The 26707-nt window shown below is 47.4% G+C and overlaps 1 protein-coding gene across 4 annotated transcripts in view; it reads right to left on the bottom strand.

Moving 5' to 3' along the window:
* LOC136625647 (EF-hand calcium-binding domain-containing protein 4B-like) overlaps window positions 1–26176 on the bottom strand; it is a 90619-nt gene extending 64443 nt beyond the window's left edge. For 3 of the 4 annotated variants that reach the window (XM_066600018.1, XM_066600020.1, XM_066600021.1), the window contains exons 1-3: window positions 26047–26176; window positions 17981–18208; window positions 6283–6394 (exon numbers count right to left, since the gene is read on the bottom strand). In XM_066600018.1, the coding sequence (XP_066456115.1) occupies window positions 6283–6394; window positions 17981–18187 (319 nt within the window). In that variant the 5' untranslated portion in view covers window positions 18188–18208; window positions 26047–26176. The remainder of the gene's footprint in view (window positions 1–6282; window positions 6395–17980; window positions 18209–26046) is intronic. The other variant, XM_066600019.1, reaches the window with a different exon arrangement.
* Window positions 26177–26707: the final 531 nt, after the last annotated feature.

The raw sequence follows: 26707 nt of genomic DNA, 5'->3' as shown, positions 1-26707 counted from the left end.
CCGAAGCAGCAGTATAGCGGGAGCGCAGTCTTCGTTCCATGTCAGCAATAGTAGCACTCAAGACAGGCCCCAGTAACAATTCCGAAGCAGCAGTATAGCGGGAGCGCAGTCTTCGTTCCATGTCAGCAATAGTAGCACTCAAGACAGGCCCCAGTAACAATTCTGAAGCAGCAGTATAGTGGGAGCGCAGTCTTAGTTCCATTTCAGTAGCCTTAGTATAGCCAAGGCCCAAGTTACATTTATGTAGCTAAAGTGTAGGCCAACCCCACACACCTTTCTGTACCATGAGTGCAGGCGAAGAACATACAAATTGCTATGATTACACTGTAGGTGAGGGCCCCAAAAAATTGGTGTACCAACAGTACTAATGTACCTCAGTAAAAATTGGCCATGCCCAACCAAGATGGCAGGTGAATCGCTTTGGTTAATGTGGCTTAAGTGGTAACTAGGCCTGGAGGCAGCCCAGTGTAACGAAAAATTGGTTCAAGTTAAAGTTCCAACGCTTTTAAGCGCATTGAAACGTATAAAAATTGTTCAGAAAAATTATTTGAGCGAGCCTTGTGGCCCTAAGAAAAATTGCCCGTTTAGCGTGATTACGTGAGGTTTCAGGAGGAGGAGCAGGAGGAGGAGGAGGAATATTAGACACAGATTGATGAAGCAGAAATGTCCCCGTTTTGGATGGTGAGAGAGAACGTAGCTTCCATCCGCGGGTGCAGCCTACGTATTGCTTACGTATCGCTGCTGTCCGCTGGTGGAGAACAGAAGTCTGGGGAAATCCAGCCTTTGTTCATCTTGATGAGTGTTAGCCTGTCGGCACTGTCGGTTGACAAGCGGCTACGCTTATCTGTGATGATTCCCCCAGCCGCACTAAACACCCTCTCCGACAAGACGCTAGCCGCAGGACAAGCAAGCACCTCCAGGGCATACAGCGCTAGTTCAGGCCACATGTCCAGCTTCGACACCCAGTAGTTGTAGGGGGCAGAGGCGTCACCGAGGATGGTCGTGCGATCGGCTACGTACTCCCTCACCATCCTTTTACAGTGCTCCCGCCGACTCAGCCTTGACTGGGGAGCGGTGACACAGTCTTGCTGGGGAGCCAGAAAGCTGGCCAGGCCCTTAAAGACTGTTGCACTGCCTGGGATGTACATGCTGCTCGATCTCCGCACCTCCCCTGCTACCTTGCCCTCGGTACTGCGCCTTCTGCGACTAGCGCTGTCGGCTGGGAATTTTACCATCAGCTTGTCCGCAAGGGTCCTGTGGTATAGCAACACTCTCGAACCCCTTTCCTCTTCGGGAATGAGAGTGGGCAGGTTCTCCTTATAGCGTGGGTCGAGCAGTGTGTACACCCAGTAATCCGTCGTGGCCAGAATGCGTGCAACGCGAGGGTCACGAGAAAGGCATCCTAACATGAAGTCAGCCATGTGTGCCAGGGTACCTGTACGCAACACATGGCTGTCTTCACTAGGAAGATCACTGCCAGGATCCTCCTCCTCCTCCTCCTCCTCCTCCTCAGGCCATACACGCTGAAAGGATGACAGGCAATCAGCCGGTGTACCGTCAGCAGCGGGCCAAGCTGTCTCTTCCCCCTCCTCCTCATCCTCCTCATGCTCCTCCTCCTCCTCCTGTACGCGCTGAGAAATAGACAGGAGGGTGCCCTGACTATCCAGCGGCATACTGTCTTCCACCGCCCCCGTTTCCGAGCGCAAAGCAGCTGCCTTTATGGTTTGCAGGGAATTTCTCAAGATGCATAGCAGAGGAATGGTGACGCTAATGATTGTAGCATCGCCGCTCACCACCTGGGTAGACTCCTCAAAATTACCAAGGACATGGCAGATGTCTGCCAACCAGGCCCACTCTTCTGAAAGGAATTGAGGAGGCTGACTCCCACTGCGCCGCCCATGTTGGAGTTGGTATTCGACTATAGCTCTACGCTGTTCATAGAGCCTGGCCAACATGTGGAGCGTAGAGTTCCACCGTGTGGGCACGTCGCACAGCAGTCGGTGCACTGGCAGCTTAAAGTGATGTTGCAGGGTGCGCAGGGTGGCAGCGTCCGTGTGGGACTTGCGGAAATGTGCGCAGAGCCGGCGCGCCTTTACGAGCAGGTCTGACAAGCGTGGGTAGCTTTTCAGAAAGCGCTGAACCACCAAATTAAAGACGTGGGCCAGGCATGGCACGTGCGTGAGGCTGCCGAGCTGCAGAGCCGCCACCAGGTTACGGCCGTTGTCACACACGACCATGCCCGGTTGGAGGCTCAGCGGCGCAAGCCAGCGGTCGGTCTGCTGTGTCAGACCCTGCAGCAGTTCGTGGGCCGTGTGCCTCTTATCGCCTAAGCTGAGTAGTTTCAGCACGGCCTGCTGACGCTTGCCCACTGCTGTGCTGCCACACCGCGCGACACCGACTGCTGGCGACATGCTGCTGCTAACACATCTTGATTGCGAGACAGAGGAGGAGGAGGAGGAGGGTGCTTTAGTGGAGGAAGCATACACCTCCGCAGATACCACCACCGAGCTGGGACCCGCAATTCTGGGGGTGGGTAGGACGTGAGCGGTCCCAGGCTCTGACTCTGTCCCAGCCTCCACTAAATTCACCCAATGTGCCGTCAGGGAGATGTAGTGGCCCTGCCCGCCTGTGCTTGTCCACGTGTCCGTTGTTAAGTGGACCGTGGCAGTAACCGCGTTGGTGAGGTCGCGTACAATGTTGCGGGAGACGTGGTCGTGCAGGGCTGGGACGGCACATCGGGAAAAGTAGTGGCGACTGGGAACTGAGTAGCGCGGGGCCGCCGCCTCCATGATACTTTTGAAGGACTCCGTTTCCACAACCCTATATGGCAGCATCTCAAGGCTGATGAATTTTGCTATGCGGACGGTTAACGTTTGAGCGTGCGGGTGCGTGGCGGCGTACTTGCGCTTGCGCTCCAACAGTTGCGCAAGCGACGGCTGGACGGTGCGCTGAACTACACTGCTGGATGGGGCCGAGGACAGCGGAGATGAGGGTGTGGGTGCAGGCCATGAGGCGGTAGTGCCTGTGTCCTGAGAGGGGGGTTGCATCTCAGTGGCAGGTTGGGGCACAGGGGGAGAGGCAGGGGTGCAAAACGGAGGCGCTGAACGGCCTTCGTCCCACCTTGTGGGGTGCTTGGCCATCATATGTCTGTGCATGGTGGTGGTGGTGAGGCTGTTGGTGTTGGCTCCCCGGCTGAGCTTTGCGCGACAAAGGTTGCACACCACTGTTCGTCGGTCGTCAGGCGTCTCTGTGAAAAACTGCCAGACCTTAGAGCACCTCGGCCTCTGCAGGGTGGCATGGCGCGAGGGGGCGTTTTGGGAAACAGTTGGTGGATTATTCGGTCTGGCCCTGCCTCTACCCCTGGCCACCGCACTGCCTCTTGCAACCTGCCCTGCTGATGCCCTTGACTCCCCCTCTGAAGACCTGTCCTCCTGAGTAAGCGTTGCACACCAGGTGGGGTCAGTCACCTCATCGTCCTGCTGCTCTTCCTCCGAATCCTCTGTGCGCTGCTCCCTTGGACTTACTGCCCTTACTACTACCTCACTGCAAGACAACTGTGTCTGATCGTCATCGTCCTCCTCACCCACAGAAAGTTGTTGAGACAGTTGGCGGAAGTCCCCAGCCTCTTCCCCCGGACCCCGGGAACTTTCGAATGGTTGGGCATCAGTGACGATAAACTCCTCTGGTGGGAGAGGAACCGCTGCTGCCCAATCTAAGCAGGGGCCCGAGAACAGTTCCTGGGAGTGTTCCCGCTCCTGAGCAGGTGTCATTGTAGTGGAGTGAGGAGGCTGGGAGGAAGGAGGAGCAGCAGACAGAGGATTCGGATTTGCAGCAGTGGACGGCGCAGAACTGCGGGTTGACGATAGGTTGCTCGAAGCACTTTCTGCCATCCAGGAGAGGACCTGCTCACACTGCTCATTTTCTAATAACCGTCTCCCGCGTGGACCCATTAATTGGGCGATGAATGTGGGGACGCCAGAAACGTGCCTCTCTCCTAATCGCGCAGCAGTCGGCTGCGACACACCTGGATCAGGAGCTCGGCCTGTGCCCACACCCTGACTTGGCCCTCCGCGTCCTCGGCCGCGTCCACGTCCTCTAGGCCTACCCCTACCCCTCAGCATGCTGTATTACCAGTGATTTGATTTCACAGGCAGGAAATAAATTGGCGCAAGACTGCAGGCCAAATATAATTTTTTCCCTTTTTTGAAAACGAAAGGCCCCACTGCCTCTAGTGAATGAATAATCTAAGTTTAATAACTGTGCTGTGGCCCTGCTAATGTGTCACAGAACGTGAGGGTAGCAGAGTTATTATAACTCTGGCAGAGCAGGTATTTTTTTCCCAATTAAGGAAAGCAAATGGCGAAGCCAGGAGTAAAACGTAGCTGGGTGCGTCTGATTTTTAAACGTTGCACACGCAGCCGACACGTGTCCACCGCCCTTAGGACGGACAGAGGCAGGACAAATAGAATTTTTTTCAGTTTTTTTCCACCAAAAGGCAGCACTGCGTATATTCAATGAACATGAGAAGTTTAATAACTGTGCTGTGGCCCTGCTAATGTGGCACAGAACTTGAGGGTAGCAGAGTTATTATAACTCTGGCAGAGCAGGTATTTTTTTTCCCAATTAAGGAAAGCAAATGGCGAAGCCAGCAGTAAAACGTCGCTGGGTGCGTCTGATTTTTAAACGTTGCACACGCAGCCGACACGTGTCCACAGCCCTTAGGACGGACAGAGGCAGGTCAAATAGAATTTTTTTCACTTGTTTTACAAGCAAAAGGCCGCACTGCGTATATTCAATGAATAATAACTGTGTTGTGGCCCTGCCTACACAATTCTTTCCCTGCAGTATCAATGGAGGGTGCAATGCTCTGCAGAGGCGATTTTGAGAAGAAAAAAAATATGCAGCACAGCTAACAGCAGCCAGCACAGTACTGCACACGGTTAAATATGGCCCTAGAACGGACCGTTGAGGTTCTTGAAGGCTACACTCACTCCTAACACTCTCCCTGCCTATGCAACACTTCTGTCCCTAATGCCGGGTGCAACGCTCTGCAGAGCCGATTTTGAGGGAAAAAAAAATTGCCACTGCTAACAGCAGCCAACACACAGCTATCAGTGGCCCTAATAAGGACCTTTGGGGGTCTTGAAGCCTACACTAACTACCAATTCTTTCCCTACAGCAGCTCCGGTACAAACAGCACTGTCCCTCATCTAACTCACACGGCATCTGAGGCGAGCCGCGGGAGGGGCCGACTTTTATATTAGGCGGACACCTGATCTCCCCAGCCACTCACTGCAGGGGGGTGGTATAGGGCTTGAACGACGCAGGGGGAAGTTGTAATGCCTTCCCTGTCTTTCAATTGGCCAGAAAAGCGCGCTAACGTCTCAGGGAAGGAAGTGAAAGTAACCCGAACACCGCATGGTGTTCGTTACGAATAACGAACATCCCGAACACCCTAATATCCGCACGGATATCAAGTTCGGACGAACACGTTCGCTCATCTCTAGTCCTAATTAAGGAGAGTGGGAGGGGTGGCACATTCTGCAGAGGGACATCGGTACATGCAGGCTGAGTAAAATCTAACATTCCTCTATGTGTATATATATTTTATTCCTCTGTTAGGGCGCCCACCCACTGGCGTTTGCGATTTTCGTGCGTGAAAAACGCAGCGTTTTTCGTGGCATTTTCGCGCCTTTTCCGTTAATTTCCATTGACATTCATGGGTGCATTAAGAGAAAAATAAGGACACATATGCAACTGACAGTTCCTATGTTAAAAATTGCAACGGACCGAAAAAAAAAACGCCAGTGGACAGGAGCACATTCAATACTAATTGCTCTTGAGAAAAAACGCAAAACGCAAAGGAAAAAAAATCGCCAGTGGGTGGGCGCCCTTACTCTTAAGTAAACTTGACTTCATAAAATTTTCTGTGCAAACAACATGTAAACACCTGTATTAAATTAACTCGGGTGAGGCCAGGTATATCAACTAGTGTTACACATATGGCAAAGTTCTGGAATAGTTTTTGCTTTGTAATTTGCCATTTTAAGTTGCATTTTTCTTGCAAAATCCAGTAAAAACGTATTGGAAAAACAAATAAATAGTACATAGCTGAAGCTGACCATAGACATCAGCCATTCAGAATTCTAGGGGAGTTGAGTGACATCTGAACAATCATTCATATACTACTACTAATAATCTTTATATAGCGCAGCACTTACAGATGATAGGCTACATGTGCAGACAAAGCCTTACATTACATACAGTATCAAACTAACGTACTCAGTCCTGAAGTGAACTCTTCAAAAGTAAGCTGTGCCTTCCCTCCTTTACTGAGTTCATCAAAGAGTTCTTCTAAGTCTTCCACAGTGCAGAAAATGGCACCGCTGATCTTCTGAAGAAAAAAAAAAGATTATTCTTAGAGATATTCAACCGAATTTACAGTTGAATAAAAACCATACATGCTTACATTGGATAACAACAGCAGATCTCCGACATCCCATGTGATCTGATGTTGTCACTAAAAGGTCTTTGTGCTGCTTTCTCTCCCTTTCTGACTTTTGGCTTCGTACCTCCTACCCATTGAGCTGCAACTATATGGTACTAACTAATTTCATGCTCATTTACACACAAAGATAATCTTTTAAACAATTGAAAGATTGACAGTTTTAGCGATCATTTTGCATAAAGTACTAATGGGCTCTAATGCCCATTAGCACTTTATCAGCTTCATTTGCATGTAAAAGAGCCGCCAGTAGCTGTTTGCAAATCTCAGCATATGGTCTGGACTTTGCACTCAGCTGTATTGTCTTCGCACAAGCTGCCACGGGCAGTCAGCTGAATGCAATGTAATCAGCTGCTCCCATGGAGAACACAGCGTGCGGTCCCTGCTATCACTCTCCAGCTGAGCGATGGATTTTATGCTCACCTAAAAATGATCGTTCAGCCAAAGAGTGAACTATGGCAGCATTTACATGCAACAATTATCGCTCAAAAGCCATAATTGTTGCATGTAAATGAGGCTTAACCCACTACTCCATGCTATGTTAATCCCGGACCATATCTCCAGGCCCCGCTGGAGAGTCTGTGCTTGTGGAAAATGGGACTTTGGATCTGATAGTACAGTGAAAGAATGACCTGCTGTTAAGATGAGGGGAAAAAATAATGCAGCAGGGATGGTCGGTGAATATTCTGTTGACAGGGCTTAGGTTTAGGGGGTAATGTGCTGCTGAGGGAGAGGGATTTGGGAAGAATGTCCAATGAGGAGATAATGTGTTGGGGGGGAGGGGGGGGGGGGTACAACTATATTTAGACTGGGGTGGTAATAGATGTTTGCTATATTCACAAGTAACTGTTCCCATGATAAGAGTTCATAGACTGTAATGCGCCTAACCTGTGCCAAAAGCATATGCTTTCCTATGGCATCAGTTTGGGCAGTTTGAGTTTGAATAACTTTTTTCACTGTAGAGAAAAGAAAAGTTGAGTAAAATTTAGAAGGCATCACATATAAAAACCTATACCACGTTGTTTAAGTCTTTTTACAGATTCTTTGCTGACTTAGGCAACTGTAGGGCATATAGTTTCACACATCAAGGTATTAAGTATTGTCCAGTTGTAAACTTTTGATGGCCTATCCTTAGGATAAGCCATCAAAAGTAGATCAGAGAGGGCCCAGTGCCTGGGACACCTGCCTATCAGCTGTAACTTGGCCTTTGTACTCATGCACTAAGCTGATTTCTGCAGTAAGTAGACAGCTCCATTAGCACTGCAGTGGCCAGACTTGGTATTGCAGACCAAGTTCCCATTCACTTTAATGTCTGTAATAACAAGTCTGGCCACTTCTGTGTGAATGGATGTGTCTGCTTTCTGCAATAATCAGTTAAGTGCATACATAGAAAAGCCCAGCTTACAGTTGATCGGGAGGGGTCCCAGGTGGCAGACAATGGTGTACTATTGATGGCCTATCCCAAGGACTGCATTTGTGGATTAGTACTGCTGGAGAGAGCAAATGAGATAACATTTCAGGTGATTAGGTCACAGGTAGGCCACGATGAGCAGTGATATCATCAAGAGTGTGGATCCTATAAATTGAGGACTGTAACCTACAGCTGGCAGAGAGGAACAGGTGTGGCCCATGACAGAGGTGTAGTCCCCTCTACAGCCCCATAGCGATTAATGATGCCACAGACATGATGATGTCAATGAAACCAACGTTAGTGCTTTGGTAACATCACTGCCATGGACTTTCATTCTTTCATGCACACTGGCATGCGGACACTGTATATCCATACGCAAGAGAAATAAATCGCAGCATGCTCTATTCCTCTGCTTGGGCTGCATATGATACACTTGCTCATCACAATGTACAGCGTTTTGAAACGTAATTTTAAAAACAATCGCACTGCGCATGTGCGTGACGCCAGATTTCTAGGCATGCCATCCTCAGTCCTTACACGATCTCTGCTGGCAAAGCGTATTGGCTGTGTATGTGTAAAATGCCGCAGGCAACCCGTGGCGCTTTACACATATGCCTGTGGGCATGAGCCCTTACTGTACTTTTTGCGTGCGCCTATTGTGCACATTTGCATGCCAAAAAATACGCAACCATGCTCCCATTCATTGAAATGGGCAATTATGTTCAATATGTACTATTTTCAGGTGTAAATGCACAGGAAAATAGAGCATTCTGCACATTTTTTGCATGAACGATACACTTATGTGAATGAACCCATTGAAATCAATGAGTTCTATTCACTGTGTATTGCTCATGCAAATTCTTTCGTGTGACACAGTTCTAATGCTGTAGAGTGTGTTGGTGAAGGTAAATTAATGAAGATGTGCACCGTAAACACAGCTGCCAGAAGAAAGACCAAAGTTCATTGCACTTTCAGCAGGAAGGTTCAAGATCCAGTCACATGACTGCAGAAGACGATGACAGTGCAGTTTCCTTATTAAACATGTCAGCGCCCCGTACCATGACTCATGTGTGCTTAGTATTAGCATATATTACAATCTTCAAATTTATATTTCATTGTATACATTATAGTGGACGGGATGTGAAACTTTTACATTTAAAGGATCAGTTTTCACTAACGGTGGACTTTCATTAGTCTTTCCACAGAGCCCTTCATATGGTAGATGTCCAGGTGTCATACGAATACTCCTCTATGTACAAAATATTCCACTGTATGAGCAATGTATATATGCTTATTCATAGTGAAAGCTGACAGTTACCATTTTTACACACACGCAATACAAATATCTCTTATATATGGTGGAAAATATGACTTAACCCCTTAGTAACGGCCAATATGCCTTTTTAACATCTTCACTAGAGATGAGCGAACACCAAAATGTTCGGGTGTTCGTTATTCGTAACGAACTTCCCGTGATGCTCGAGGGTTCGTTTCGAACAACGAACCCCATTGAAGTCAATGGGCGACCAGAACATTTTTGTATTTCGCCGATGCTCGCTAAGGTTTTCATGTGTGAAAATCTGGGCAATTCAGGAAAGTGATGGGAATGACACAGTGACGGATAGGGCAGGCGAGGGGCTACATGTTGGGCTGCATCCTAAGTTCACAGGTCCCACTATTAAGCCACAATAGCGGCAAGAGTGGGCCCCCCCCCCTCCCAACAACTTTTACTTCTGAAAAGCCCTCATTAGCATGGCATACCTTTGCTAAGCACCACACTACCTCCAACAAAGCACAATCACTGCCTGCATGACACTCCACTGACACTTCTCCTGAGTTACATGCTGCCCAACCGCACCCCCTCCCCCCCACAGCGCACACCAAAGTGTCCCTGCGCAGCCTTCAGCTGCCCTCATGCCACACCACGCTCATGTCTATTTAGAATTGCGTCTGCCATGACGAGGGACCTCAGGCATACACTGCAGAGGTTGGCACGGCTAGGCAGCGACCCTCTTTAAAAGTGGCGGAGCGATAGCCCACAATGCTGTACAGAAGCAATGAGAAATAGAATCCTGTGCCACCGCCATCAGGAGCTGCACACGTGGGCATAGCAATGGGGAACCTATGTGCCACACACTATTCATTCTGTCAAGGTGTCTGCATGCCCCAGTCAGACCGGGCTTTTTAATTCATAGACACAGGCAGGTACAACTCCCTATTGTGAAGTCCCTGTCGACCCACAGCATGGGTGGCTCCCTGGAACCCACCGGCGGTACACAGAAATATCCCATTGCATTGCCCAACACAGCTGAGGTAGTAATGTCGTGCTTAATGCAGGTGGGCTTCGGCCCACACTGCATGCCCCAGTCAGACTGGGGTTCTTTACAAGTGGACACATGTAGGTTTAACTCCCTGTGGACCCACTGCCTGGGTGGGTGCCAGGAAGCCACCGGCGGTACATAGAAATATCCCATTGCATTGCCCAACACAGCTGAGGTAGTAATGTCGTGCGTAATACAGGTGGGCTTCGGCCCACACTGCATGCCCCAGTCAGACGGGTTCTTTAGAAGTGTACAGATGTATTAAAAACTCAGTGTGCACCTACAGCATGGGTGGCTCCCTGGAACCCACCGGCGGTACACAAAAATATCCCATTGCATTGCCCAACACAGCTGAGGTAGTAATGTCGTGCGTAATACAGGTGGGCTTCGGCCCACACTGCATGCCCCAGTCAGACTGGGGTTCTTTACAAGTGGACACATGTAGGTTTAACTCCCTGTGGACCCACTGCCTGGGTGGGTGCCAGGAAGCCACCGGCGGTACATAGAAATATCCCATTGCATTGCCCAACACAGCTGAGGTAGTAATGTCGTGCGTAATACAGGTGGGCTTCGGCCCACACTGCATGCCCCAGTCAGACGGGTTCTTTAGAAGTGTACAGATGTATTAAAAACTCAGTGTGCACCTACAGCATGGGTGGCTCCCTGGAACCCACCGGCGGTACACAAAAATATCCCATTGCATTGCCCAACACAGCTGAGGTAGTAATGTCGTGCGTAATACAGGTGGGCTTCGGCCCACACTGCATGCCCCAGTCAGACTGGGGTTCTTTACAAGTGGACACATGTAGGTTTAACTCCCTGTGGACCCACTGCCTGGGTGGGTGCCAGGAAGCCACCGGCGGTACATAGAAATATCCCATTGCATTGCCCAACACAGCTGAGGTAACGTCAGCTGTAATGCAGGTGGCCTAAAAATTAATTTGATTACACTGTAGGCGAGGGCCCACAAAAATTGCTGTATCAACAGTACTAATGTACATCCCAAAAATTGGCCATGGCCAGCCAAGAGGGCAGGTGAAACCCATTAATCGCTTTGGTTAATGTGGCTTAAGTGGTAACTAGGCCTGGAGGCAGCCCAGTGTAACGAAAAATTGGTTCAAGTTAAAGTTCCAACGCTTTTAAGCTAATTGAAACTTATAAAAATTGTTCTGAAAACATTATTTGAGTGAGCCTTGTGGCCCTAAGAAAAATTGCCCGTTCAGCGTGATTACGTGAGGTTTCAGGAGGAGGAGCAGCAGGAGGAGGAGGAGGAATATTAGACACAGATTGATGAAGCACAAATGTCCCCGTTTTGGATGGTGAGAGAGAACGTAGCTTCCATCCGCGGGTGCAGCCTACGTATTGCTTACGTATCGCTGCTGTCCGCTGGTGGAGAACAGAAGTCTGGCGAAATCCAGCCTTTGTTCATCTTGATGAGTGTTAGCCTGTCGGCACTGTCGGTTGACAAGCGGCTACGCTTATCGGTGATGATTCCCCCAGCCGCACTAAACACCCTCTCCGACAACACGCTAGCCGCAGGACAAGCAAGCACCTCAAGGGCATACAGGGCTAGTTCAGGCCACGTGTCCAGCTTCGACACCCAGTAGTTGTAGGGGGCAGAGGCGTCACCAAGGATGGTCGTGCGATCCGCTACGTACTCCCTCACCATCCTTTTGCAGTGCTCCCGCCGACTCAGCCGTGACTGGGGAGCGGTGACACAGTCTTGGTGGGGAGCCATAAAGCTGGCCAGGCCCTTAAAGACTGTTGCACTGCCTGGGATGTACATGCTGCTCGATCTACGCACATCCCCTGCAACATGGCCCTCGGAACTGCGCCTTCTGCCACTAGCGCTGTCGGCTGGGAATTTTACCATCAGCTTGTCCGCAAGGGTCCTGTGGTATAGCAACACTCTCGAACCCCTTTCCTCTTCGGGAATCAGAGTGGGCAGGTTCTCCTTATACCGTGGATCGAGCAGTGTGTACACCCAGTAATCCGTAGTGGCCAGAATGCGTGCAACGCGAGGGTCACGAGAAAGGCATCCTAACATGAAGTCAGCCATGTGTGCCAGGGTACCTGTACGCAACACATGGCTGTCTTCACTAGGAAGATCACTTTCAGGATCCTCCTCCTCCTCCTCCTCCTCAGGCCATACACGCTGAAAGGATGACAGGCAATCAGCCGGTGTACCGTCAGCAGCGGGCCAAGCTGTCTCTTCCCCCTCCTCCTCATCCTCCTCCTCCTCCTGTACGCGCTGTGAAATAGACAGGAGGGTGCCCTGACTATCCAGCGGCATACTGTCTTCCCCCGCCCCCGTTTCCGAGCGCAAAGCAGCTGCCTTTATGGTTTGCAGGGAATTTCTCAAGATGCATAGCAGAGGAATGGTGACGCTAATGATTGTAGCATCGCCGCTCACCACCTGGGTAGACTCCTCAAAATTACCAAGGACATGGCAGATGTCTGCCAACCAGGCCCACTCTTCTGAAAGGAATTGAGGAGGCTGACTCCCACTGCGCCGCCCATGTTGGAGTTGGTATTCGACTATAGCTCTACGCTGTTCATAGAGCCTGGCCAACATGTGGAGCGTAGAGTTCCACCGTGTGGGCACGTCGCACAGCAGTCGGTGCACTGGCAGCTTAAAGTGATGTTGCAGGGTGCGCAGGGTGGCAGCGTCCGTGTGGGACTTGCGGAAATGTGCGCAGAGCCGGCGCGCCTTTACGAGCAGGTCTGACAAGCGTGGGTAGCTTTTCAGAAACCGCTGAACCACCAAATTAAAGACGTGGGCCAGGCATGGCACGTGCGTGAGGCTGCCGAGCTGCAGAGCCGCCACCAGGTTACGGCCGTTGTCACACACGACCATGCCCGGTTGGAGGCTCAGCGGCGCAAGCCAGCGGTCGGTCTGCTGTGTCAGACCCTGCAGCAGTTCGTGGGCCGTGTGCCTCTTATCGCCTAAGCTGAGTAGTTTCAGCACGGCCTGCTGACGCTTGCCCACCGCTGTGCTGCCACACCGCGCGACACCGACTGCTGGCGACATGCTGCTGCTAACACATCTTGATTGTGAGACAGAGGAGGAGGAGGAGGAGGAGGAGGGTGCTTTAGTGGAGGAAGCATACACCTCCGCAGATACCACCACCGAGCTGGGGCCCGCAATTCTGGGGGTGGGTAGGACGTGAGCGGTCCCAGGCTCTGACTCTGTCCCAGCCTCCACTAAATTCACCCAATGTGCCGTCAGGGAGATGTAGTGGCCCTGCCCGCCTGTGCTTGTCCACGTGTCCGTAGTTAAGTGGACCGTGGCAGTAACCGCGTTGGTGAGGGCGCGCACAATGTTGCGGGAGACGTGGTCGTGCAGGGCTGGGACGGCACATCGGGAAAAGTAGTGGCGACTGGGAACTGAGTAGCGCGGGGCCGCCGCCTCCATGATACTTTTGAAGGACTCCGTTTCCACAACCCTATACGGCAGCATCTCAAGGCTGATGAATTTTGCGATGCGGACGGTTAACGTTTGAGCGTGCGGGTGCGTGGCGGCGTACTTGCGCTTGCGCTCGAACACTTGCGCAAGCGACGGCTGAACGGTGCGCTGAACTACACTGCTGGATGGGGCCGAGGACAGCGGAGATGAGGGTGTGGGTGCAGGCCATGAGGCGGTAGTGCCTGTGTCCTGAGAGGGGGGTTGCATCTCAGTGGCAGGTTGGGGCACAGGGGGAGAGGCAGGGGTGCAAACCGGAGGCGGTGAACGGCCTTCGTCCCACCTTGTGGGGTGCTTGGCCATCATATGTCTGCGCATGGTGGTGGTGGTGAGGCTGTTGGTGTTGGCTCCCCGGCTGAGCTTTGCGCAACAAAGGTTGCACACCACTGTTCGTCGGTCGTCAGGCGTCTCTGTGAAAAACTGCCAGACCTTAGAGCACCTCGGCCTCTGCAGGGTGGCATGGCGCGGGGGGGCGCTTTGGGAAACACTTGGTGGATTATTCGGTCTGGCCCTGCCTCTACCCCTGGCCCTGGCCACCGCACTGCCTCTTGCAACCTGCCCTGCTGATGCCCTTGACTCCCCCTCTGAAGACCTGTCCTCCTGAGTAAGCGTTGCACACCAGGTGGGGTCAGTCACCTCATCGTCCTGCTGCTCTTCCTCCGAATCCTCTGTGCGCTGCTCCCTGGGACTTACTGCCCTTACTACTACCTCACTGCAAGACAACTGTGTCTGATCGTCATCGTCCTCCTCACCCACAGAAAGTTGTTGAGACAGTTGGCGGAAGTCCCCAGCCTCTTCCCCCGGACCCCGGGAACTTTCGAATGGTTGGGCATCAGTGACGATAAACTCCTCTGGTGGGAGAGGAACCGCTGCTGCCCAATCTAAGCAGGGGCCCGAGAACAGTTCCTGGGAGTGTTCCCGCTCCTGAGCAGGTGTCATTGTAGTGGAGTGAGGAGGCTGGGAGGAAGGAGGAGCAGCAGACAGAGGATTCGGATTGGCAGCAGTGGACGGCGCAGAACTGCGGGTAGACGATAGGTTGCTCGAAGCACTTTCTGCCATCCAGGACAGGACCTGCTCACACTGCTCATTTTCTAATAACCGTCTCCCGCGTGGACCCATTAATTGGGCGATGAATGTGGGGACGCCAGAAACGTGCCTCTCTCCTAATCGCGCAGCAGACAGCTGCGACACACCTGGATCAGGAGCTTGGCCTGTGCCCACACCCTCACTTGGCCCTCCGCGTCCTCGGCCACGTCCACGTCCACGTCCTCTAGGCTTACCCCTACCCCTCAGCATGCTGTATTACCAGTGATTAGATTTCCCAGGCAGGAAATAAATTGGCGCAAGACTGCAGGCCAAATATAATTTTTGCCCTTTTTGGAAAACGAAAGGCCCCACTGCCTCTAGTGAATGAATTATCTAAGTTTAATAACTGCGCTGTGTCCCTGCTTATGTGTCACAGAACGTGAGGGTAGCAGAGTTATTAACTGTGGCAGAGCAGGTATTTTTTTTCCCAATTAAGGAAAGCAAATGGCGAAGCCAGCAGTAAAGCGTAGCTGGCTGCGTATGATTTAGCAATGTTTTTCACGCAGCTCACACGTCTCCACAGGCGTAAGGACGGACACAGGCTGGACAAATAGATTTCTTTTCAGTTTTTTCCCACCAACAGGCAGCACTGCGTATATTCAATGAACCTGCGAAGTTTAATAACTGCGCTGTGTCCCTGCTTATGTGTCACAGAACGTGAGGGTAGCAGAGTTATTAACTGTGGCAGAGCAGGTATTTTTTTTCCCAATTAAGGAAAGCAAATGGCGAAGCCAGCAGTAAAGCGTAGCTGGCTGCGTATGATTTAGCAATGTTTTTCACGCAGCTCACACGTCTCCACAGGCGTAAGGACGGACACAGGCTGGACAAATAGATTTGTTTTCAGTTTTTTCCCACCAACAGGCAGCACTGCGTATATTCAATGAACCTGCGAAGTTTAATAACTGCGCTGTGTCCCTGCTTATGTGTCACAGAACGTGAGGGTAGCAGAGTTATTAACTGTGGCAGAGCAGGTATTTTTTTTCCCAATTAAGGAAAGCAAATGGCGAAGCCAGCAGTAAAGCGTAGCTGGCTGCGTATGATTTAGCAATGTTTTTCACGCAGCTCACACGTCTCCACAGGCGTAAGGACGGACACAGGCTGGACAAATAGATTTCTTTTCAGTTTTTTCCCACCAACAGGCAGCACTGCGTATATTCAATGAACCTGCGAAGTTTAATAACTGCGCTGTGTCCCTGCTTATGTGTCACAGAACGTGAGGGTAGCAGAGTTATTATAACTCTTGGAGAGCAGGTATTTTTTTTCCCAATTAAGGAAAGCAAATGGCGAACCCAGCAGTAAACCGTAGCTGGCTGCGTATGATTTAGCAATGTTGTTCACGCAGCTCACACGTCTCCACAGGCGTAAGGACGGACACAGGCTGGACAAATAGATTTCTTTTCAGTTTTTTCCCACCAACAGGCAGCACTGCGTATATTCAATGAACCTGAGAAGTTTAATAACTGCGCTGTGTCCCTGCTTATGTGTCACAGAACGTGAGGGTAGCAGAGTTATTAACTGTGGCAGAGCAGGTATTTTTTTTCCCAATTAAGGAAAGCAAATGGCGAAGCCAGCAGTAAAGCGTAGCTGGGTGCGTATGATTTAGCAATGTTTTTCACGCAGCTCACACGTGTCCACAGGCGTTAGGACGGACAGAGGCTGGACAAATAGATTTGTTTTCAGGTTTTTCCCACCAACAGGCAGCACTGCGTATATTCTATGAATAATAACTGTGTTGTGGCCCTGCCTATACAATTCTTTCCCTGCAGTATCAATGGAGGGTGGAATGCTCTGCAGAGGCGATTTTGAGAAGCCCAAAAAAAATGCAGCACAGCCAACAGCAGCCTGGACAGTACTGCACACGGATAAATATGGCCCTAGAAAGGACCGTTGAGGTTCTTGAAGGCTACACTCACTCCTAACACTCTCCCTGCCTATGCAGCACTTCTGTCCCTAATGCCAGGTGCAACGGTCTGCAGAGGCGACTTTGAGAAAAAAAAAAATCCCACTGCTAACAGCAGCCAACACACAGCTATCAGTGGCCCTAATAAGGACCTTTGGGGGGTCTTGAAGCCTACACTAACTACCAATTCTTTCCCTACAGCAGCTCCGGTATAAACAGCACTGTCCCTCATCTAACTCACACCGCATCTGAGGCGAGCCGCGGGAGGGGCCGACTTTTATATTAGGCGAACACCTGATCTCGCCAGCCACTCACAGCAGGGGGGTGGTATAGGGCTTAAACGTTGCAGGGGGAAGTTGTAATGCCTTCCCTGTCTTTCAATTGGCCAGAAAAGCGCGCTAACGTCTCAGGGAAGGAAGTGAAAGTAACCAGAACACCGCATGGTGTTCGTCACGAATAACGAACATCCCGAACACCCTAATATTCGCACGAATATCAAGCTCGGACGAACGCGTTCGCTCATCTCTAATCTTCACTAATAGGCTTTAAACCTGCACAAATGTCTTTTTAAGGCAGTGACTTGGCTGACTACTGACAGCTAGGACCCTGCTCTAATCGCCAGGAGAGGAAAAACCTTGGATCCTCGCAGTTTAACCCCTTACATGCTACAATCAATAGCAACTGCAGCATGTAAGCAAATGACAGGGAATGTGGGCTTCCTGCAATGCAATCACAAGGTACCATTGGGTTCCCATGGCAGCCGGAAGCCTGACAAAGACTTGTATGTCTACCATGTAACTCAGCCTATTAGACCTCATCTCTAGTAGGCTGCTATCACAGGCTTGGTAGAATGAACTACATAAGTAATGCAGTATATTATCCTAGAGTTTGGATGATCATATCTTCAAGTTTCCTTCAGGGATTAAAAAAATAGTGTCAAAAAAGTTCAATAAAGTCTAATTTAAAAAAAAATTTAATTTGGTATCACAGTAATCATGCTGATCCTGAAAGAAAAGTTATTATGTTATTTTTGATGAATGCTGGATACTGTAAAAACAAAACCCATAAACAATGGACTTTCTGAAGGTTTTTTCCATCACCCTCCCCCCCAAAAAAACATTAATAATAGTTCTCCATCACAAATTATATGACCCCACAGTGGTGCCATTAAAAAATACAATTCATCCCACAAAAACCAAGCTCTCATAAGGCTATGTAAATGAGTTATGGCACTTGCAATGCAATGAAAATCGCATGGACACAAAATAGGCTGGTCACTAAAGGGTTAAGTTACCTCCATGTCTTCTCTTCTGATAAATAAATTGATGTTTGTGCCATCATTTGACAAAAGTTGTTGGATTTTTTCTGTCATTTCATTAAAAACAGAATCTTCCTCATTCTCTGGACTGGCCTCAGCCTCTAACCCGGCTGCTTCTTCTTGTTTCAACATGAGCCTCCTTGATGAACCCATCTTTCTTCCCTTTGGTCTTCTTCGATCCATTGTATAATGATGTTTATACAACTAATAAAAGGAAATAAGAAAGCTGTAATCAGAGCTTAGAGGCACTTATAGGGAGCAGTCCGAAAAATGGCTATGTGATGTCATTACATCTCAGACTGTAGAGTTCACAGTGGCTATAATACAGATAGCCTATCCATAGTGTAGCCCATCAATATCTGATTGGTGGGCACCAAATCCTCTGCCCATCAGCTGAATAAAGATGACATGATCTTCCATTGAGCGCTGATTCACTTTTATTGTTAACCAGGTGTAGAACAGTGCATTTTGTTGCGGCTGTGCCCGGTACTACAGCTCAGTCCCATATAGGCAGGGTTCACATCTGTGCTGGAACCTCCATTGTGCCGCAGTTCTGGCACAAAATACCGGAAAAAATAGCATTGAATGCATCCCTTTTTCTTATGGTAGAATACTGGGCAGCTGAGTGGAAACCGAATGGACCCCATTATAGTCAATGGGGTCCGTTCGGCACTATTCGGCTAGGGGAATCCCCTTTCCTGCTTCCCCGATGGAGCAGGAAAATGGAACCCCCAATGCAGATATGAAAGCAGCCTTATTTGAGCAGGACTGAGCTGCAGTGCCAGAGTTAGCCACAATGAAACATACGGTGCTTTGCCTGATAAACATTGAGGATGATGCTGGACTGATTGGCTCCGTTGCCAAGATCAAATTAAAACACCTTTAACAATCATTAATGATAATTGTTATGAACTCTCAAAATCTCCATCAATCAGAACATTTTCCGTGCTTGAAGATTCTAAACAGTCACTGGTAGCAAACACTACAGTATACTATAATACAATAAAAATACATGAAGGAAGGCAAATGCACAACGTTCTGTACAATGTCAGTGTTTTACCATGTCAAAAGTTCATGTTGTGGGATATACTGTATAAGTTTGTCCCATCCCAAGTAACATTCATCTTGGAAACATCTTAGCGTATGAAGGTTAAATCTGTACACCAATGGACACAGATATCTGTCCAATCTCTTCTTTATCTGAGTTGCTTATGTGTAGAAGTGACATGTCTGTATGAGTATAGCATTATGGCAAGGAGTTTACCTCAGTCTCCTATTAGAGTGGTAGAAGAGAGGTGTTTCAATCACCTGCATACTGGCCTCAAGACCAGTCATTGAGGATAGTGAATTTTTGATGTCTGCAGCAACTGGTGGCTTGTTCTCTGTCTGGACTCCAAAGCCTCACTTTGTATTCTGTGAACACGGAATCCTATGCCAGTTTCCTAAGAACTCTAAAAACCCTGCCTGTATGTTGTGAACTCTGAAAAGTATGTATCCTCAACCCTGAATCTGCATCCTGTTCCTATACCCAGAATCGAAAACCGCTGGACCTCAGACTGTGTCTGTGTATCTTAAGAATGAGCCTACTGGGAACCTGTTACTTACTGTGGATTGGTACTACTGTACCTTGTCATAGCTCCTGGGTGGTGACAAGGTACAATAGTACCCTGTGGACTCTCTACCCCATGTTCAGCATCCTGAGCCCCTGGACTTGGCCTGTATTCTGAAACCAGAATATGTATTCTGACTCCTGTATTACATTTGTACCCTATGTAACTCCACAAATAACACAGTGATAAATCTGTGAGTAAAGATAGCATTGATATCCTCTGGATCATACTGCTTAATGCTTTACCCTGAGCTTAGCGTGTGCTGGGCTGGTGGGATTAGTCAGGCCAAAACAGGAACAGTGAGTGATGAGACCGGACTATATATCATAGTTATTGATGCAAAGCACAGGTCCTCATAGATTTTGTGCTAGGTCAACCCAAAATAAAAATCAGGTGAACATCCTCACCTTGCACTTCAAATATCACAGATCTATAACTTCATGGTTCTGCAATGATGCTAAACCATGGGAAAATTTCTATATGGGCAATTTTCTTTGTTGACAAATTTCTTTGTGGCCAAATTTTTATAAATGGGCAATTTTCTGTATGGGCAACTTTCAATTTGGGAAACTTTCCATGCAGGCAACTTTCCCATTGGGCAAATTTCTATTTGAGCAATTTTCCTGTGGGCATTCATGGCTGTGGAATTTTTTCTGTTGGCATTTTTCTCATGGGCATTTTTCTTTTGGGGATTTTTCATGGAACTGTTCTAGACTATACTCACTTCTTCACTTCCCAGATTGACTAGACTCCGCTACTCCTGATTTTGTAGGTTGATTTGACCCTTTTTGTAATTTGAACTTTGCTGATGAGTAGGAAATGTTTGTACAATGTTCATTTGCCCAATCATGGGGCTGTGTAAAAGAATCTATAGCTAAGATAAAGGCAGAAACACCACCAGGGTAATTACTGCAATTTTGTCTTATGGGGGAGGAACCCCCGGTATTAGTGTATCTTGACGCCACCAGGAAGCCCTGGTGGAGACAAGACAGAGTGTCTAGTAATGCCCCCAGAAGCTGATTGGCTGCAGAGAAGGCTCGGCATCAGGTCCTGGAAGGTAAGTGACTTGATCCTGTCCCTTGTCAAGACTGCTGTTTGCTCGTCCTTTCTAATCGGCGGCAGTGAAATCAGTGCTTCACATCTCCCCTCCCGCCTGCCCGGCTTTTAAGAATGTTGGCATGACGTTCCAACTCAGCTGGTTTCCCGTTTCCGGGTCCGCAGCTCCTCCGCACGCGGCTCCCCTGCGCTTCATAGTGCTGCGTGCTCCCAGTTGGCCGCCTGTTCATCGTCCTTCCCACCGATGCATCTACCCTCCCGGCTCTGAAAATAACTACCCGCAGATTAACTTTGCTAGACGCCCCCGTAATTCCCACTACAGCACTTGCGTCTCCGTCGCTATGCTCCATGATGCAGCTCTGTAGTGCCTTAGCCTCTGCTTCCCTATGCAGCACTTGCTGTTAGCAGCTGTTCGAGGCACCGCTTCCTTCTCCTCTCCACTGACAGCAGATGTCACAGCTGCCTTCCCGGCTCCTCTCCGCGGATCCCCGAAACTGGCTGGTGTTCTGCACGGCGCTGGCTGCCTATCCACAGTATTGGTAGATGTGTAGCTCCATTCTAGTGTATTCATTGTCGCCTGCCGGGGACGGTTAGGGTTAGGGATGATGTTCCTTTTAGGCTTACATTCGTAGTTGCTAATATTTCCATGTTCTAACATACAATTATTTACAAGTACTAATTCAAGGCTAAAAGGAACATCTTCCCTAACCCTAACCCTCCACAGCAGGTGACAATAAATGCACACTGTGCTGCTAGGACTTTTGCGACGTCAGCCTATGGGGAGCTGGGGGTGTGAGAGGGGCGTTCCTGCTGTCAAACCCCTAGCTTCCTGGTGGTGTCAAGATACACTAATACCGAAACCCCCTCCCACAACACTAATCAGATTTTTCATCTAAGATTTTTTTGCATTTCCAACTGCTTCTTGACATGTTATTCTCTCTAGCACAAATGTCGAAAATAAATGAAAGCTACCTAAATGGGGATCCTATTGGTTTCCATTAGAGCAATGGAAGTCTATGGTTCTGTCTCAGGACTAAACCCTGGGGTGGAACCCAGGGATGTATAGAAAAACAACATGTGAATGGCCCCTAATACCAAAACGAACCAGTGCTAACATTTCTGACATAGTATGTGTAGAAAGTTGTTAATATGAGTATTATGAAGGGGTGGCTATATTTCTAATGTGAGCACAAAGAAGTTTGAAAATTTTGCTTTAAAAATCAACATTAGTGTAGATTTGTAGTTTTAAAATAGTTTTGGGTTCAGGGGTAGATTTGAGGTATGCCACTATCCTGATTCTTCGGAGTCCCAGTGCTCAGACCCCGAAAATCAATCAATTATCAGCTTACCTGTAGATAGGTGATAAATGATTTTTGTGGGGAGTGAAATTACAACTCTAAGGGCGAGCACCCACTGGCGATTGCGTTTTCGCGGCGTTTTTTGCGGCGTTTTCGCGGCTTTTCCTTTAATTTCTATTGACATTCATGGGTGCATTAGGAGAAAAATAAGGACACATATGCAACTGACAGTTCCTATGTTAAAAACGCAAACGCAACGCAAAAAAAACGCCAGTGGACAGGAACACGTTATCTCTATGCCTGTGCAGGAAAAACGCAAAACGCAGGTAAAAAAACGCCAGTGGGTGCTCGCCCTAAGGCTGGGTTCACACAGGGCAGATTTGCTGCGGTTTTGCCGCGGATTGCCGTTGCATATCCGCACTGCGGCAAAACCGCTGCGTTTGCAGTGCAATGCAGCACAAATGAGATTTGCCAAAAAGCTGTTCTCACAGGACGGATTTTTTCCGCACAGCCGCAGTGCGGAAATGCAACTGCGGCGCGGTTTTAAAAGATGCAGCATGTTCATTCTACAGTCTTTTCCGCAGCGCTTTTTTGTCCATAGACCTCTATGGACGCAGCCAAAACCGCACCAAATGCGCGGCAAAAAGTAAAAAAGCGCTGCGGAAAAAAACGCTTGCGGATTTTTCCGCACAAAAATCCACAGCAAAATCCGCAAGCCCAAATTAACCTTTGAAGCAGTTTTGCCACAGAAGCAGTTCTTCTGCGGCAAAACCGCAACGGAAAAACCACAGCAAAACCGCGGCAAATCTGCCCTGTGTGAACCCAGCCTAAAACTCTACTGTGTTACTATATTAATGCAGAGCATCTTATTCTCCATCTTTGGGGGAAAGTAATGCATTTCTGGAATTAAAAATGTTGTATTTTTTGCCAAGTTAGCACTTGTTCCTGTTTAAAATCCCAGATTAATGATAGTTTGCATGAAACCAATATCTTTGGCTCAGAGTTTCATAGTACACACTAAAACATTGCAATAAATTATTGTAAAATATGACATGAAGCCAGAACATAGTATAAAACATAAAGACTTGCCCAAGGTCCTAATTAAAAAGTGTTGTTCTGTAATAAAATAACATTCAGACAATGGCGCCATTTACAAGACTCTTGGCTGAGGGATAATGCGAAATGAAAATGAGTTATTGTAGCTTGCGTTTTAATAGAGTGTAAACATATATTGTTGTGTGAGAAGATTCAAAATTAGTCATTTTTATTAACCAAACACTTCAGCTTTCTCAAAGATCTCTATTTTATCCTACTCTATATGCCTTGGCAAGAGGGAGGAAAACTTTTACAGTACAGAATGACTGTGTGTGTGACTTTAACCCCTTCCGAGTAGCCAGTTTTGAAACACTTTAACTGTACCAATCATCACGTTTCCACTTTAAGGGGTGGACTTTTAAGGTATGTCCCTGGGATATGCCTAAAAAAAGTCTTATACATTTAGTTCCCATGTCTGGAACCTGGATCTAACTCAAGTATGGGCATCAACCAGCCCTGGGGCAGCTGAATGCAGTGAGAATTTACAGAAACATCTGAGTAGACTTCATTACGCTGTTTACTTAAACTCCCCTAGAAGTCAACGGGGATGGGGAAGCAGCATAGCACAGCAAACTACTGCACGCTGTTTCTGGAACCTGGGAGCTCCATAAACACCATAGTGTAGCCCGTTTGGATGATCCCATAAATCCCAGCCCACCTTTAGTGCTGCTAGGCTACATCAGTATAAGGACTTGTTTTATCTGTATTAGTTATCTGCTTAATTTTTTTAAATCCTTATGTTGTATTACTTTTGGTTGAAATTTTGGGGGGTTCAAAAATTATTACCAGTTATTTATAGAGCTTTGGTTTCAATATGCAATATACAATGGTCACCCCAGAATTAATTAATATTATATGTTGAGGGACCACTGTGCTTATATGGGATTTTGGCTTTGGACAATCCCTTTATGTTGTGAGGGCCCCTTAAAAATAGGTTAATCACAGGGTGACTCTCTGCTGGGATCATCAGTGATAAGCTGTAACTTACAGGAGAACCTGGCAGCAACTTTTTAATTCCTCTGCTGTGCTACCATAGGGGAAAAGAGAGACTGCATAGTACCCACTGGAGTTGATGTAAGGCAGACACAGGCCGAGTCTTCTCGAGAAAGTCTTGTTCTTTCTGGTTGCTCTCGGATTACTATAAGGTAGTCCTGAATGAGGGTCTCTCTTCTATAAATGTCCTAATAGGGTATTTTAAAATAGCTTTATTATAATTTTGGATGAACACAGCTCGTTCTACTTTTAATGACTTTTGGGGTACCTTTAAAGCTAATATTCTTGGCTTTAAAACAGTAAAAGCATGTCGGCAGCGCCTACAGAACCGGAGCTACTGCCGTTCAAAATGGGCTCAGGAATCCTGAATTTACTGTTGAAACTTTTCAGAGGAGAGAGGGAGGAGGGGGAAGGTCAGGCCACAGAAAAGATCGATGATTCTCCTGTATATCCCGCCATCCCAGGGAAGGGATGACATGAATATGGCTAGGTCATGTGATGCAGGCGTCCATTGAAACTGCTGCCCGTATGCAAGATGGAGGACACTTTTCGTGACATCATCAAGGCGCCCTGGCTGCTGTTTGGCTGCACTGTGACTTCTGTAGCAGGCATTTTGGAACATTCGATTTTAACCAAAAACTTACCTGATTCAATTTAGTGAAAATCGGGATGAATTTTTCTGTCTAATCAACACGGACAACACCATTGCATTTCTTTGTGTGCAAAAAAAAATAGTACCTGCTTTATTTTTGTGCACATTTGCGCACCATAGAAGCCTATGGGAGATGTGCGAGAGCAGGCGAAATGTACACACAGATGCGGAATACGCTGCGCAATTCTGTGAAAAAAAACATTTATGGACCTTATTAGGCAAAAAAGCCATTTAAATCATGACATGGGTGATTTCTGCGTACATATGAACTTGCCCTGCAAGAAAAAAAGTACAGTAAACTATGCAGACAAGCAAGCAAATCAACCTTGTTCATAGTGCAAACATGTTGCACTGAAGCATGCGCATTTGCGCATATGCCCATGTGAAGCCGCCCTTAAATCGTAATGGAGGGGAATGCATGATTAGTACTCTCTGTCACCCAAAATATTCCCATGTGACTCATAGATAGACAGACAGACAAACGTAAGATGATAGATAGCAAGAGAGAGAGACAGACAGACTGAAATGAGATAGATAGATAGATAGATAGATAGATAGATAGATAGATAGATAGATAGATAGATAGATAGATAGATAGATATAGAGAGAGAGATATGAGATAGGATAGAGTTAGATAGATAGATAGATAGATAGATAGATAGATAGAGAGAGAGAGAGATATGAGATAGGATAGAGTTAGATAGATAGATAGATAGATAGATAGATAGATAGAGAGATAGAGAGATAGATGATAGATATGAGATAGATAGATATGAGATAGATAGATAGAAGATAGATAGGAGATAGATATGAGATGAATGAATAGATAGATATATGATAGATATGAGATAGATAGATAGATAGATAGATAGATAGATAGGATAGATATGAGATGAATGGATAGATAGATAGATATGAGATAGATAGATAGATATGAGATAAAAGAATAGATAGATGAGGTACTTTGATGTATAACGTGAAATAGGAAGTTTCTTCACTCATGTTTATAAGGCTGCTGTAAACATGGCTGGATAAACTTCCCATTTCATTTTATACATCCAGGCACTGCCTTTACTGTTCTGCCTTGTTGTATTGAGAGGTTCTTTGGAGTCGGTTCCCTTAAGTCTTACACCTAGGCTTATGAAATGGTTTGCTGTTCTTGTTTATTGTACATATAGATAGAGACAAGAATATGAGACACACAGATAGATGAATACTTATAGAAGTCACATTAATACTCTCTAACACTGTGTGACCTGGTCTACCATAAAGTGCTCCTGCATTTACTTCAATTAGGCTTAATAAAGCAGTTAATGCTGAATTTTACGGGTAACGTACCTTGCAGTAGATGATGGGCGTGATACTTGATGGTTTTAGTCCACAGCTTTTTAGTTATGTGCTAGAGTTTCTTGTTAGCTGTGATGTTACATTGTATCGTGTCGTTTACTTACTCAACAGAGTCTTTCCGTTCTTGACTTGGAACATTGCGCTGACTTTTTAAGTCCTTCCTTTGTAAAAGGAAGTTGGTCATAACTGATAAAACAGTGTAAAACAAGTAGCGCTGAAGGTTTTAGTGTAAGCGGCAGGTGAAGACTGAGCTGGACAAAATGGATAGCTACAGCAAACTTATCACAGGACTTTATAATGCGAGACTATAAGCAAGACTGGACTGTTTATTTAGCGTTGTTTTTCCTTCATCACTTCTATTAGCAATAGCAATGACAGTATGGTACAAGTATTTCTTTTGTAATAGTAATAAAAGGATTAATGCATAGTAATGTTTATATAGCTGCACCTTATATCACATGTTCATTTTGATATTGGAAATTTAATGGAAAGAAAACAAGGTCATTATTTGCAATTCGTACACCCATACAGCCAAATTGTTACCTCCCTCATTACTAAGTCTCAATGTCTTGTGCCATTACACAACTTTTCTATTTAATGGTGGTATGTCTATGCAATGCTTCATGATAAAAATAAAAAAACATTTGTTGTG

The sequence above is a fragment of the Eleutherodactylus coqui genome, chromosome 4, assembly GCF_035609145.1.
Source record: "Eleutherodactylus coqui strain aEleCoq1 chromosome 4, aEleCoq1.hap1, whole genome shotgun sequence".
NCBI lineage: Eukaryota > Metazoa > Chordata > Amphibia > Anura > Eleutherodactylidae > Eleutherodactylus > Eleutherodactylus coqui.
This window is presented reverse-complemented; position numbering and strand designations above follow the sequence as displayed.